The 14,325-nt window shown below is 36.0% G+C and overlaps 1 protein-coding gene across 3 annotated transcripts in view; it reads right to left on the minus strand.

Moving 5' to 3' along the window:
* Positions 1–14,325, minus strand: part of NDUFS4 (NADH:ubiquinone oxidoreductase subunit S4) — a 112,582-nt gene that overhangs the window by 29,852 nt on the left and 68,405 nt on the right. For all 3 annotated transcript variants that reach the window (XM_032337419.1, XM_032337418.1, XM_032337420.1), the window contains exon 3: positions 8,201–8,373. In XM_032337419.1, the coding sequence (XP_032193310.1) occupies positions 8,201–8,373 (173 nt within the window). The remainder of the gene's footprint in view (positions 1–8,200; positions 8,374–14,325) is intronic.

Below are 14,325 nucleotides of genomic sequence, written 5' to 3' on the forward strand. Positions count from 1 at the left end.
TTTCACACACCATTTAGAAGCTTTTCTATTTGCTAGATGGAATGCTGCCGGATTCATGAATCATTGAATAAAACCAATTCGTTCTTTAAATTTACTCAGCTGAATTTTGTTTTTAACCAATTTAATGGCAGCAGTGGGATCTGAAGCAACTTTCTGATGGCATTCAGAGACAATGAGTGACAGGTATATGGGACCCACAAACCCTTGAGTTCTTGGTCTTTTTCACCATTTCCAAGAGCCATGGGTAAGTTCTTCTTGATTCTCAGCTCCACTCTCTATCAATCTCAAGCTAACTGACTTACTAGTCAGTCCCATGCTGGGAGCTGCTGATAGATAACATCACAATTCTGGAATTCCGGTTTAACTGGTGAAAAACCCTAGTCCTTGATTCTGTCCCAAGAGCCATATGGGAACTGTTAGTGGCAGCTGCAGTTTACCACTGATATGGAGCCTCCAGACCCCGTTTGTTGGTATTTGCTAGTTCAATCCTTTCCCCAGTCCAAGGTTCCATGATGGAAAATACTGGTGGTACAGCATTCCGGGGCTCCATATAATAAACGAGATCACCCAATTTGCTCTAGCTGCCCTATTTGTAAATGGATTATTTCCTGAGATTAGTGGATCGATAAATAAGCAGAAAACATGATGGGAGACAACTGACTGAACTTGTGGTTAACAGATGAGCATTTTCAAAGAACTGGGGAACACCACCACAAACAAAGGTCTGCCAAACTACTGGCCTTACAGCTATAATAGCTCCAAGGCCAGGCATCTGGATCCCCCACACCACACCTTCCTAGGGGCTCACAATCAAAACAATGGCCCAAGGGTTGGTGTTTCATTTGTAATCAACTGGGACACCAGAAAAAAGTATCCTCAAAGGTCCTAAGCAAATCTGTCAACATCAGCTCAAGTGAAGTAGATATTTCCTCCAGAAATATTAGTAAAAAATATTTAGCCAACTGAGCAGGTAAACTTAACTTATTCTAGCTACTAGAAAAAGAACTTAGATCCAACTTATTTTATACTTAATGAGTTGTGTATTTACTGTACCTGATTCATGGCAGTAATTTTAACATAGAAGTTGTAAGTTCTGGGGCACCTGGGTGGCTCAGTTGGTTAAGCAGCTGCCTTCGGCTTGGGTCATGATCCCAGCGTCCTGGGATCGAGTCCCACATCGGGCTCCTTGCTCGGCGGGAAGCCTGCTTCTCCCTCTGTCTCTGCCTACCACTCTGTCTGCCTATGCTCGCTCTCTCTCCGTCTCTCTCTCTGACAAATAAAAATAAAATCTTTAAAAAAAAAAAAAAAAAAAAAAAAAGAAGTTGTAAGTTCTCCATTACATCTGTCTGTATGTCTACTGAATCAAAGTAATCGGAATACAAACTCTAAGTATTTGGATCTATTAACAAACATGTTTTGTCCAAGAAATTTACTACAGGACAACATGCATTTCCAGAAATAATAAAAAGTATTTATGAGTCTGCCAATTCACAGAGTGCTAAAGAAAAAAAAATTCATAACCATTTACTTCTTTATTTTCATTAATAATTAAGATTTTTAGGGCATCTGGGTAGCTCAGTTGGTTAAGAAACTGCCTTCAGCTCAGGTCACAATCCCAGAATCCAAGGATCGAGTTCCACATCAGGCTCCCTGCAAGTCTGCTTCTCCCTCTGACCCTCCCCGTTCTTGTGCTTTCTTACTCTCAAATAAATATATAAAATCTTCAAAAAAAAATTAAGTATTTTAGGGGCACTTGTCAATTGGTAGAGCATGCAGCTTTTGATCTCAGGGTCATGAGTTTAAGCCCCACTTTGGGCACAGAGCCTACTTTATTTTAAGGTTTCTAGGGTTAAAAATTCTAATATATGTAATTAGAGCCACTAAAGTTTGAGGAAAAGGAATCTTTGGACAGGTACATTAGGCATGGTCAAGATTGTCTAAGATTAGAATGAATATAGGTGAAGGTGTTTTATGGTAAGCTAGCATAGGGGCACCTAGGTGCCTCAGTCCCTTAAGCATCTGATTCTTGATTTCGGCACAGGTCATGATCTCAGAATCATGCGATGTTGCCCTGCATCAGGCTCCACGCTGAGTGTGAAGCCTACTTAAGATTTTCTCTCCAGGATACCTGGGTGGCTCAGTCTGTTAAGCGGCTGCCTTTGGCTCAGGTCATGAAGCCAGGGTCCTAGGATTGAGTCCCACATCTGGTTCCTTGCTGGGCAGGGAGCCTGCTTCCCCCTCTCCCTCTGCCTGCTACTCTGCCTGCTTGTGCGCACGTGCTCTTTTTCTCTGTCAAATATATAAATAAAATCTTAAAAAAAAAAAAAGATATTCTCTCTGCCTCTGCCCCTCCCCTACTCACATGCACTCTCTGAATAAATTAAATAAACAAACTAGTGCTAAATTAGAATGTGGGTTTTTTTCTCTGTGAAAAGGACAATGTTTTCTTGGACTACTGGTTTGCTTTTGATAAGAGACTAAAAAATCTTCTTCCTTTACCTTTTAAAGTAATCTGCCTAGAAAACAAAGATTTTATAATCTCAAAATAATTTCATATGTTTCATGTTGTTTTTATCAGGTCTTTTATTACTTAAGAACACTGAATTCTCCCTATTAGAACAACTAAGGTTATTATTTTATAATGATTTAACTTTTTGTATTTGCCCCCCAAGTCTTTAATTTATGGTTAATGGGGTAACTATTGTTTCAAACACAGTAATCTATGATCCTACTTGATGGAGTGTTTTTGTTTATTTTTTTAAAGACTTTATTTATTTGACATATGGAGATCGCAAGTAGGCAGACAGGCAGGCAGAGAGAGGAGGAAGCAGGCTCCCTGCCGAGCAGAGAGCCTGATGTGGGGCTTGATCCCAGGACCCTGGGTTCATGACCTGAGCTGAAGGCAGAGGCTTTAACCTACTGAGCCACCCAGGCGCCCCTGATGGAGTGTTTTTTAATCTATGATATTTTTAATCAACTTCCCACAAATTAAACTCCAAATGAAGTATTTTTTACCTTGAGCTAAACTGAGGATTTTCTAGGGGTCCCTGGAAAACTGGAAAAGATCTGTATTCTCTCCTTATAAAAAGAGAGATGTTAAACTGATTAGGCTTATTTGGTATGTTAAATGACAGGAGAAGCATAGTCAAAATATTAAGCCTTCTTTATGTTGTATTTACACAGGTACGGATTTTAAGTGTTCTAAAAATTATATGAAATTCTTAGAAATCTGACATCCTGGTATAATGTTATCACTCATAATTCTACTTTTTATCTTAAAATATTGTGTAACACAAAAATAACCAAATTTCCTTGTCAATTCCATTATAAGGGACTCTTGTCAGATCCTTAACCACAGACATTTTTAAGTCTTGTCATTGAGAGAGATGTTGTTTTACTCTGATGCTTAAACGTTCCTGCAAAAGTGCTACATTTTCAAGGAGATTCATGGAAAGGATTTTGAGAAGTATAGGTTTCCTTTTTTAAGATTCTTTTTTTAAAGTAATCTCTATACCCATTGTGGGCTCAAACTTACAACCCCAAGATCAAGAGTTATATGCTCTACTGAGTCAGCCAGATGCCCTGACAAGTATAAGTTTCTGATAACTAAAATCATAAAACTGAACTGGGCAGGAATTTCCAGAACTATTAGAAAAAAACCATATTCAAAAATTAATAACATGGGGCGCCTGGGTGGCTCAGTGGGTTAAGCCGCTGCCTTCGGCTCGGGTCATGATCTCAGGGTCCTGGGATTGAGTCCCGCATTGGGCTCTCTGCTCAGCAGGGAGCCTGCTTCCTCCTCTCTCTCTCTGCCTGTCTCTCTGCCTACTTGTGATCTCTCTCTATCAAATAAATAAATAAAATCTTTAAAAAAAAAATTAATAACATGGTGGGTAGGGCATATGTGGCTCTCACAGCAGTGAGTCAAGCTCCGTGTTGGGCAAAGGGCCTACTTAAAAAACCAAAGAATTAATAACGGGAATGAATGAGGACAACTTATTTTTTATCATTTCTTATTTGAAATATTGCTGGTTCTTTAATATTTTTTATTTCCAGATTTTATAAAACTTTTTACCTTAAACTATTTATGACTTACCACAGTTTGGTAAAGTATATCTTTGTAAATAAAGATGAAATTCTTGAGTATTTTTGTTTTTAAGTAGGCTCCATGACCAATGTGCAGCCCAAAGCAGGACTTGAACAAACGACCCTGACATCAAGACCTGAGCTGAGATCATGAGACGGCTGCTTTACCAACTGAGCAACCCAGGCACCCCATGTGTATTATCTTCATAGTAATATAGTTAATTAATTACACAGCTTAAATAAAAATATATTCTCCTTATAACAAGATGGAAATATAACAATATTCTCCTTGTAACAATTGGAAATATTGGCTATGTCACCAAGGCTTTGACTGGAATGGTTCTGGAAATAAAATCTGATGGCAAATCCATTAGAAGCTTTTGAGAGTTCAAAGATTCCTTATGAAAAGTTCCCGGAAAGCAGTCTTCAAAAATAATTAAATGGTCAATCACTATTCTCATTGTACTTATACAAACAATCAGGCCAAGTTTACTGTTAATATATTAGTTTTATTGTGATTATCTTTGGTTAAAAAAAAAAAGTTGAGTTCATTGTAGAGAGTAAGATAATGTGTGCATCTTTTAAATGTTAGATCTTGTCCTATTAACTATTTTTGAGGTTTTGTTATATGCCTGTAAACTGGACTAGATCCTGAATTTTTCTAGTTTCCTCAAATACCTGGCTACAACTTTCCAAAGTAATATTTTTAATTTTCTCCCACCCTTGGAATCACTAAGTCCAAAGATAACCCTTGACTCTCCTTGGAAGGGGTTCTCCCATTTTCTCCTCACCACCAAATGGCAGACAAACTCCAAGGACTAGAACCTCAGCCATGTATTTCACAGCTTAAAAAGGCTTTGCTTAACATCTACTCCCATAAAAACATTGGAAACCTTCAAAACAAATTGAAGTAGAGAAGAAGGTGACACTGATGTATGCTATTTCCTCCCAAGACACCAAATCAAGATGTTATACTTGAGCCAAAACCCTTTCTCTTTTTTTCTTTTAATTAACATATAAGGTATTATTTGCCCCAGGGGTACAGGTCTGTGAATCATCAGGCTTACACACTTCACAGCACTCACCATAGCACATACCCTCCCCAATGTCCATAAACCAACCACCTTCTCCCTACCCCCTCCCCGCCGGCAACCCTCAGTTTGTTTTGTGAGACTAAGAGTCTCTTATGTGAAACCCTCTCTTTTTGTCATCAAAAACTCTGATCTATATACTAGAGACCCCTTGGTTCATTTCCATGTCTTTTGTTGAAAACCTCAAAACTTGAAGAACTCTGCATCCAGGCTCTATATAAAGAAAGGGACACAGGCAAGGGTAAGCAGAATAGAAGTGCCGGTGTGCTCTACAATTAAAATATTACTGGCTTCCATGGCTGTCACCTTTCTAGTCTGGAGCCACAGATTAAGATGGGAATTACTGGGAGGCATTCAGGATTCACTTCCTTTGGCAGGACTCTACTTCCCTGGTCAACACCACCTGTTATGGATTACCACTTCTGAGGAAGCTGAAACTTAGTTACATAAGATCACTGAGAAAGCCACTTGGTGTAAAAAGGTGATTCCTTCCATGGAGTCTTGAACTTAATCAATTTTGATTGGTTTGGGTCTTGGAGACCATGGTCTGAAAATCCAATCGAAATGCTGGGAATTATCTAGCTTATTATAATCATAGTAGCCTCCCTGGCATGCCATATTCTTCAAGGCTTTAAATAAATGCATGTTTGTAGCCTCTACCCACTGAAGCAAATGTTCTCCCTAAGACTGAAACATCAAAAAGGAACAAAAAGAATGATCAACTTAAAAATTACAAACCTGAAGTCGGGGTCTGTCAAAGGGATCAAGACCTATATATACACCACACAAAGGATCAATAAAAGCTGTGAGTATTTCAAAGTGGTAGCTGGGAGTAATGCTAATGCCTTAAATTTTAATCGTATCTCTCAGTTAAGCTAGGAGTCTAATTCTAACTGGGGTGGGGCAGGGGGTGGGGTGGGGGAGAGGAGGGATTGTTTAAAAAAAAAAAAAAGGTCCCAAATGGAGTCACTTGTGCTAACCTCACATCAACAATGCAAGACTTCATAAGTAACCTAACTGTAGTGTCAAGCTCTTCCAGAAATGTAATCTTAAACTAGTCAATCCTAGAATTTCCTAGTCAGCAACAATGAGGCAATCCACCTAACAGACCCCTTCTGTCCCCAAGAAAGATGAGGTGATCTGTGCTTTCCTTGTCTCTATCCCTTCTGCCAATAAAAGTCTTCTATTTTGGGGGTGCCTGGCTGGCTCTGTTAGTAGAGAATGTGACTGACTTTTGATCCCAGGATTGTGAGTTCAAGTGCCATGGTGGGTGTAGAGACGACTTAAAAATAAAATTAAAAACAAACAAAAAATCCAAGTCTTCATTTTGCATAGTTCTTTAGAGCTCCTTTCTATTAGCTAGATGTGATCCTACTTGATTCATAAATCACTAAATAAAGCCAATTTGATTGTTAGATTTATTAACAAAACTATGCAAATGCCATCAATAAATAGTACAATTGTTGAGTCTTGCATATATAGAAGAAAACATTAAAATCTCATGTGACTGAAAAAGTAATTATGACATTTCAGGGGTGCCTGGGTGGCTCAGTCTGTTAGGGGGTTTGCTTTCAGTTCAGATCATGATCCTAGATCCTGGAATTGAGCCCTTCCCTGCATTGGGCTCCCTGCTCAGCAAGGAGTATGCTTCTCCCTCTCCCTCTGCTGTGCTCTCTCACTCTCTCAAATAAATAAAACTTAAAAAAGAGAGAGACAGAGAGTAATCATGACACTTCAAACACTGAGTATGGACACCTAAAAATTCTGCCTGTGTATTATTTTGCCAAATAAAATATAATTCTACTAAATTATCATTCTACTAAAATAGAGTTCTACTAAAATAATTCTATTTTGGGGGCACCTGGGTGGCTCAATGGGTTAAAGCCTCTGCCTTCAGCTCAGGTCATGGTCCCAGGATCCTGGGATCGAGCCCCACGTCGGGCTCTCTGCTCTGTGGAGAGCCTGCTTCCTCCTCTCTCTGCCTGCCTACCTGCCTACTTGTGATCTCTATCTCTGTCAAATAAATAAATAAAATCTAAAAAAAAAAAAATCTATTTTTTAAAAGATTTTCATTTATTTGAGAGAGAGAGCACAAGCAAGCAAGCACATGTTGGGGGAGAGGGAAAGGGAGAAGCAGACTCTCTGCTGAGCAGGAAGCCTAACACAGGGCTCAATCCCAGTACCCTGGGACCATGACCTGAGCCGAAGGCTGGGCCTGAACCAACTAAGCCACCCAGGAGCCCCCACAGTTCTATTTAAATTGCAGCATGGCAGACATTTTTAACAAAAACTCTCCCAGGTACTTAGATAAGATGTTAAATATCATGCTTTTCTACCATTAGACATAATTTAAACAGATAACCACTTTCAACTACAGACTGGATATAAAGTGTTCCAGGAGTCTCAACAAGACTGATCATTTTCTAGCTTATCTGGCTATTTTCTCTAGTAAGAACAACTTTAATTCAGCTAGAGGTAGTTCTGCTATTTAACATTTGAGTTTTATTCCACCACAGAGATTTAGGTCACTGACTTATTTCATTGGTGCCACAGAATTTATAACCACTTTATTCCAATGCACTGTAAATTTGTTAATCACAAGATCACAGGAACTTACAAGTTTCCCTCAAAATAGCTAATTTCTAAACTCTTCTCCTTACAAACAAAGATGAAAAAATAAATAAAAGTGTCATTAAATTATTAACACTATTCACACATTGTATCTAAAACTAATATACATCATCTGGGGCCATGCTAACAGTGCTCACACTGTCAGCCATTTCATTCAATAAACAGTACTCTGAAAAGACTGTTTCTAGGATTTATTGTGCTGGGCCCCACTTAACATGAATACTAAATATATATATATGTAAATGTAATACATTGTCTATCATTGAACAGGATACCTACACATATGGCCTCAAAAAGTATACCATATAAGAAAAAATTTACACTTCAATGTATTTACAAGGAAAATCTAGAAAGAGCAGAAAACAATATTCAAATTAAACCAAAGTACTCACGTTGATGCCCAACCCATCAAAGGATTTTCCCATCGCTCCCTGGTATCAAACTCCATCTTCCATTTCTTTGTGTTATTTACTCCAGACTGCATGTTATTGCGAGCAGGAACAAAGATCCTGACTTTTCTAGTTTTGATGTGTTCTTCTGGAACACCAGTTAAAGTGGTAATATCCTAGAGAAAAACAAGCAAACACATTTCCAACAGCCCATATGCACTCTGATGTACTTTTACTGCTTTGTATACCCATGCAATTCTGTTCAGATTTATAAACTAGGGTTTTTGGCTTTCTGACTTCACTACTCTACTGTTTTACCCTATAATTTGCTATTTTGATATATGGAAAAGGTATATTGGGAGGAGTGTTAGGGTACAGGGGGAAAGGGTTCATGAAAAAAATTTAGGTCCCTTCTGTCCAACAAAGCATTGGTAATTTCTAAAGAGTCTGCTGGTAGAAGAGCCTGTCATCAGTAGACTCTTATTACATGAGCTGGTGTAACTAGTAAGGAGAGAAAAAAATGTGAATGGATATTAAAAGTAAGGACATTTTAAAAATTAGTAATTTTTAAATAGAAAAAAAATCTATTACCAGTGATTTCAGTGTCAAACTGCTTACAACAAGGCATTTTCTTTAAGGAAGGCCTTAGCCTTTTGGTAAACAAAATCAATTAACAACTTTAATTAGCATGTTATCTCCCTTTGGTGAAATCTAAGAAAAAGAAAATTTCATTTCAATTTCATTTTCAAACTCAATTCCAATGAATTTCTTTTTCAAATCTATTTTGAAAAAGTAAACCAAAAAGTTACAACATTTTTGCAGAAATGTGAAATGAAAACAATGGTAACTTTCTTGACTTTTTTAAAAATAATTTTTACCCAGTAACAAATGCTCAACTGATAAATGCACATAATTTTGATGCCTCAGATTAGACCTATTTATCAAATATAGTAAAAATTAGGAAACAAAAGAGTGAAGTTAATTCAGAGTTTAAGTCTCCATTCAGTAATGGTAGTAATACCATTATTTGATTATTTGATTACGATTTTGATACCAATGGTAATCAAAGTAAGATCATTATAACATCATGATTCATTTACTAAAGTAAATTTTAAATAACTGGTTAAAAATAAGAGTTAACATGAAAATGATACCAAATTTGTGAAAACCAGGAAATTTTGTGAATTTCAATTTCATTGTAATATATCTGCTAAAGAAGACGAATGTTTATTTATAGTTCCATTCTAAATGATGCTATGGACCAAATAATTAGTGTTAACACTTGGTGCTGCGGTATGTATTGGGAAAATACTAAATGTATTTCTGACTGCACTAGTCTTTCTACTCACAGATTTTACAAAATTGTTTAAGTTATTTTAACTGGCTTCCAATCAATCTTCTGCTTAACACAATACCTTTCTACTTGTACCAATAATTAATTAGGTGTGGTTACTTTGTCACAGCTTGTCTGTTTGGCGAAACAAGCAAAACAATCCATACAAGTATTTATACAAATATGCATTTCCAGTATGCACCTACATTTTTAAAGTTTCTTTACATACAGGATAAAATAAAAGCAAAAAGTACAACTGGTTCATAATTTTTAAATGTATGAATATAAGTTTTAACTGATAAGTTTTAATTGTCAAGTTCAATTTCAAAGAAATTTCAGGTATGATGATATTTGGTGACTTTCTGAAGCATATTTCTCTACTCAAGAGCTGAAAGAGACTCCTGGGAAGTCCTCAAAAACCCATCATATAAACTTATTTTTTAGTATTATATATCTTTATATTAAAGTCATATTTTCTCTGCTAGAGCTGAAGTGGCTTATAAACAAACAATGTAAGTGTGTTACAAAATTACAGGGTAAGGCATCTTTTCCAAATTCCACAGCAAACCCTCCATGCTCAGTTCATAAAAACTACAGCTATAAATTAGCTCCTCTTTAAGACTTACAGGAAAGGAAATGTATTAAAACTCAACACTAGTTCAGGAAGATGAGATTATAGGAAACATTTACTTTTTCTTTATAACCTCCTATATTTTGATAAATAAATGCCAAAATGATTTTAAAAAAACATTTTAAAAAGGAAATAGCATTTCTTGATTTGTACTATTAACCTAGTTTCTTTCTTTCTTTCTTTCTTTCTTTCTTTCTTTCTTTTTTTTTTTTTTAAAAAGGACGGAAAACCTCTCTTAGTGGCTATAAAATGTTGCTAAGCTCTTTTTATTTTGAACTATCAGGGCTTCCATGGCTTCTCAAAGTATGGCATTTTTTTTTAATTGATATCATTCCCCAATTTAAAGTTGGCACTGGCACAAATAAGTTCCTGAATTTTGAAGCCTAAGTTGTCCTGACACAGAATCCCTGTTTTTGCCTGCAGAAGACATGTAAGGTACTGCAGCGGAGTTGAGCTGCTGCCAAAGACTGAGGATGAAAAGGCTTGGCATCTCTCACATACTTGACACCTAAAGGGCACAGAAGCTCTAAAATTCCTAGTCCCTGTAGGCACACTCTTAGTCTAGACAAACTGATTTCTCACACTTTTAAAATGCATTACGACACTATTGTTATCATTTCATCCACACAGCTTCAGCTAGTGACAGAAGAACCTGTCCTTTAAGCCACATTTCAATGGGCTAAAAGCTCCCACTCCAAGATTCCATTAAAACAATGTAATACTTGAAAAGAACTATGAAGCACTATGTTGAAATCTTTACTTGTGTTTTGAATTCTTTGTTCTCCCTCAAAATCAATAAATAAAACATCTGCAAACTAAACAATATTGAACCAAAGACATTATCTCTAGATTCTATGTTGGTATTGCAATACAGATCACCTGTGGTTTTTTAAAAAACCCACTTATAAAAGATACAAATGCTCTGAAGATGTCAATGCTGCCTTTTATAGATTTCTCATTTTATTGGTAAAATATTTATAAATAACAATTCATAATTTTCTATGACTACAAAAAAGCTAAATCACATTGGATGAGTAACAAGTCTTGAAGTTTGTACCTGAAGAAACTCAAGACTCACTAGCTAATAATTACCTATAAATTCTAATAAATCAAGTTACCCTTCAGATAATACACACTAATTTCTGAATTTTAAAACTTTTACTTTTAAATAGATGAGTCAAACATAAAACCTATATTCCAAATATTAAAGAATACCACTATCTTAAGTTTCACAAACACAATCTTAGGTACAATAATGCAATTTTAAGAAACAATAATTAATGATTTGCAGACTGAAGGGCATTCAGGTATTTGCTACTGAAAGGATGAATATCATAATTCTGAGGTTCCACTCTTTCAGCACCCATCTCTTCCACAATTTTAAATTCTGGAAGAGCTTACATCTGACTTTCTAGTACAGAAGTCTAGTTAAATGGAGGAGGAATTTTAAAAATCATTAATAAAGTATATGCCAGCACATGAAAATCAACTTTATTCTTTCAAATACCAATTTCCATTATAAAATATTAGTTTTCCATATAAAAACTGTATGATTCGGTTATCAACTGTCCCCATTTATGTTGTGTGAATTCAACTTTTTTTTTTTTTTTTTTAAACAAAGGAAGCAGGGAACAAGCAATGGGAAGTTGGTGTCAAAATGCAGAAAAACCTCCCAGCAAGCTTCTTGCAACCACCCAGGATTTAGAGTCTTGCTGGTCGCTCTCTTTTCAATACCAGAATTTCACACATTTCAATGACTATTATGACTTCAAAGAATCAAATTTTCATCATTGTCCGTCATCTGCCGGTTGATTTGTATAAAGGAGTTCTTCTGCATGCACTCCAAACAAAAGCCTCCTTACTTTTGTGGCTATATATCAAGTTTAAAAGTTTTGTTTGTGACAGTTGTGTCTTTGGTAAATTAGGGTAACACTGAAGGAGTGCAGCTGCTCTGCAGGAACCTCCTTTTTGGCACCATTTCACTTAAATAAAAACTGAATAATTAGCTTCTGCCTTTATTAAACCACAAAAATGCCACTGGCCTTAGTAATTACTTCCAGTTGCCCCACCCACTTAACCTTAATAGTTTACACTTGTCATAAAGAGAAATAAACGAAAAAGGTTTTCACCACTTTGGGGGAATTTTTGATAGATCTCCCAGTACATCCAGAAGAGCCAAAATTTTAACCAGGCTTTTTGGTAATAAGTTCACTAAATTGCATGTATGGATCAATGTTGAAAAGTTTTAAGGCAGAACATACTGGAATATTAAGTACAAATACTGTTACAGGAACTTCTACTGCAAGCTTTTAGTTACCAATTATGTATTTAAATTTATTCCAGGGCTAAAACGGGTCTAAATTTGAAGATTGCGTTTATATTCTACTTCAACCACGAAAGATTTTAAAAAGAAAATAATTTTAGATCTGTAATAAAAACTTCTTTTCAAGTACCCTACAGATACTTAGTACAAGAAAACTCATTAAATGGTCTCATAAATAATGAAGGACATTTTACAAAATAAATTTTACAATTTGAAAAATAGAGTGGACAGAATAACCAAATGTATTTAAGCACTTCTAAAAAGTCAGGGGCCGTAAAAATTCAGATACAAATAAAAACTGCAAAAATACATTGATGTGGGAATCCAACCAGGTGATGAAACCAGTGTTGGAATGTAACATTACACTTTGCATAGTAGGCAAGGCTATCAGGAAACCAAAAGTTAAGTTTTAAATAAAATGTTTAGATACAAATAGCAACATGCAAATGACTGCAAACATAAAACAAGTAAAAAACTAAGAATTAGAGAAGTTTCTCAATCTCAAACTATTTTTTTTAAAAGATTTTTATTTATTTATTTGACAGAGAGAGATCACAAGTAGGCATAGAGGCAGGCAGAGAGAGAGAGAGGAGGAAGCAGGCTCCCTGCTGAGCAGAGAGCCCGATGCGGGACTCGATCCCAGGACCCTGAGATCATGACCCGAGCCGAAGGCAGCGGCTCAACCCACTATTTTCATTACTCCTAGATTCTTCTGAGCAGGAGCAATGGTTAAAAGAAAAGGGCTAAGTAAGTCAAATTAGGTTAGGAGAATCCCAACCCACTGTGGACAAATTAATGAACTTTTCTTAATTCACCATTTATTTTTCTTAATTCACCATCTATATAATCAACTAAATGAGGTAAAATGATGACTAACGTATGTAAAATGTTTATCTTACACAATAAAAAGAATGTATCTCATTTATTCAACACCATTTTTCAGCACCTACTATGTATTACTTACTGGACACAATGCTCAAAACAGTACAAACATCATCTCTATTTTCATGAAAATTAATATTGAACTTTTTAAAAAGGACAGGGTGAATAATATAAAACTGGTGTTAAGACACAGAAAATCTCCTATCTTCCTTGAAAACTGAGTTACTAATCAAAATACAACAAAGGGTTTTATAATTAGAGTCAGTAAGTTGCTTCAAGTCTGGAGAGAAAAATATACGTTTTATAGAGCTGAATGTCCCATTTATTTTATACATCAAAAACACTGAGTAAAATATATGTTAAATTGGCTTTATTAAGTATGAAAACACACAGGGAAACCTATGACATTCATGAAACTGAAAGAATAAGATATAATTTACGCTTATTTGTTTCAACTCCAAATCAAAGATCCTACTATGCCAAGTTAATTACGCCAGGGGATGCAGAGCATATAAAGACAAAATTTTTATTCCTGCTAAGTTTACAATTTGTGAACCCATGATGCAGGTGATGTGTGGGAGAAATAACTAAATAATCATACTGTGAAATACAATACCGGTTAAGAGCAAGGAAGTATAATTCAGATAAATCTGGACGAGATTTATCTGAATCTGGAGGAATCTCAGGCACTGTCTGCGACCTGTGCAGTACTAACAAGCTGTTTAAGCTCTCTGTATGTCAATTTCCTACTTTAAAAACTGTATCACAGAGCCTAGTCACAGCACTGTTTGGAAGGATTAAATCAGGTTTTAAAGGTAAAAAGGTATCAGAAAATACCTGACCAAAGAGGGACACAGAAGATGACTCCTTCAGGATACCTATGATTTCACTGATACTGGTGAACAATGTAACAATATTAAAGAGAAAGTTATTAAAATATATCCACATACTTATTAGCA

The sequence above is a fragment of the Mustela erminea genome, chromosome 3 (assembly GCF_009829155.1).
Source record: "Mustela erminea isolate mMusErm1 chromosome 3, mMusErm1.Pri, whole genome shotgun sequence".
In the NCBI taxonomy this organism is placed as follows: Eukaryota; Metazoa; Chordata; class Mammalia; order Carnivora; family Mustelidae; genus Mustela; species Mustela erminea.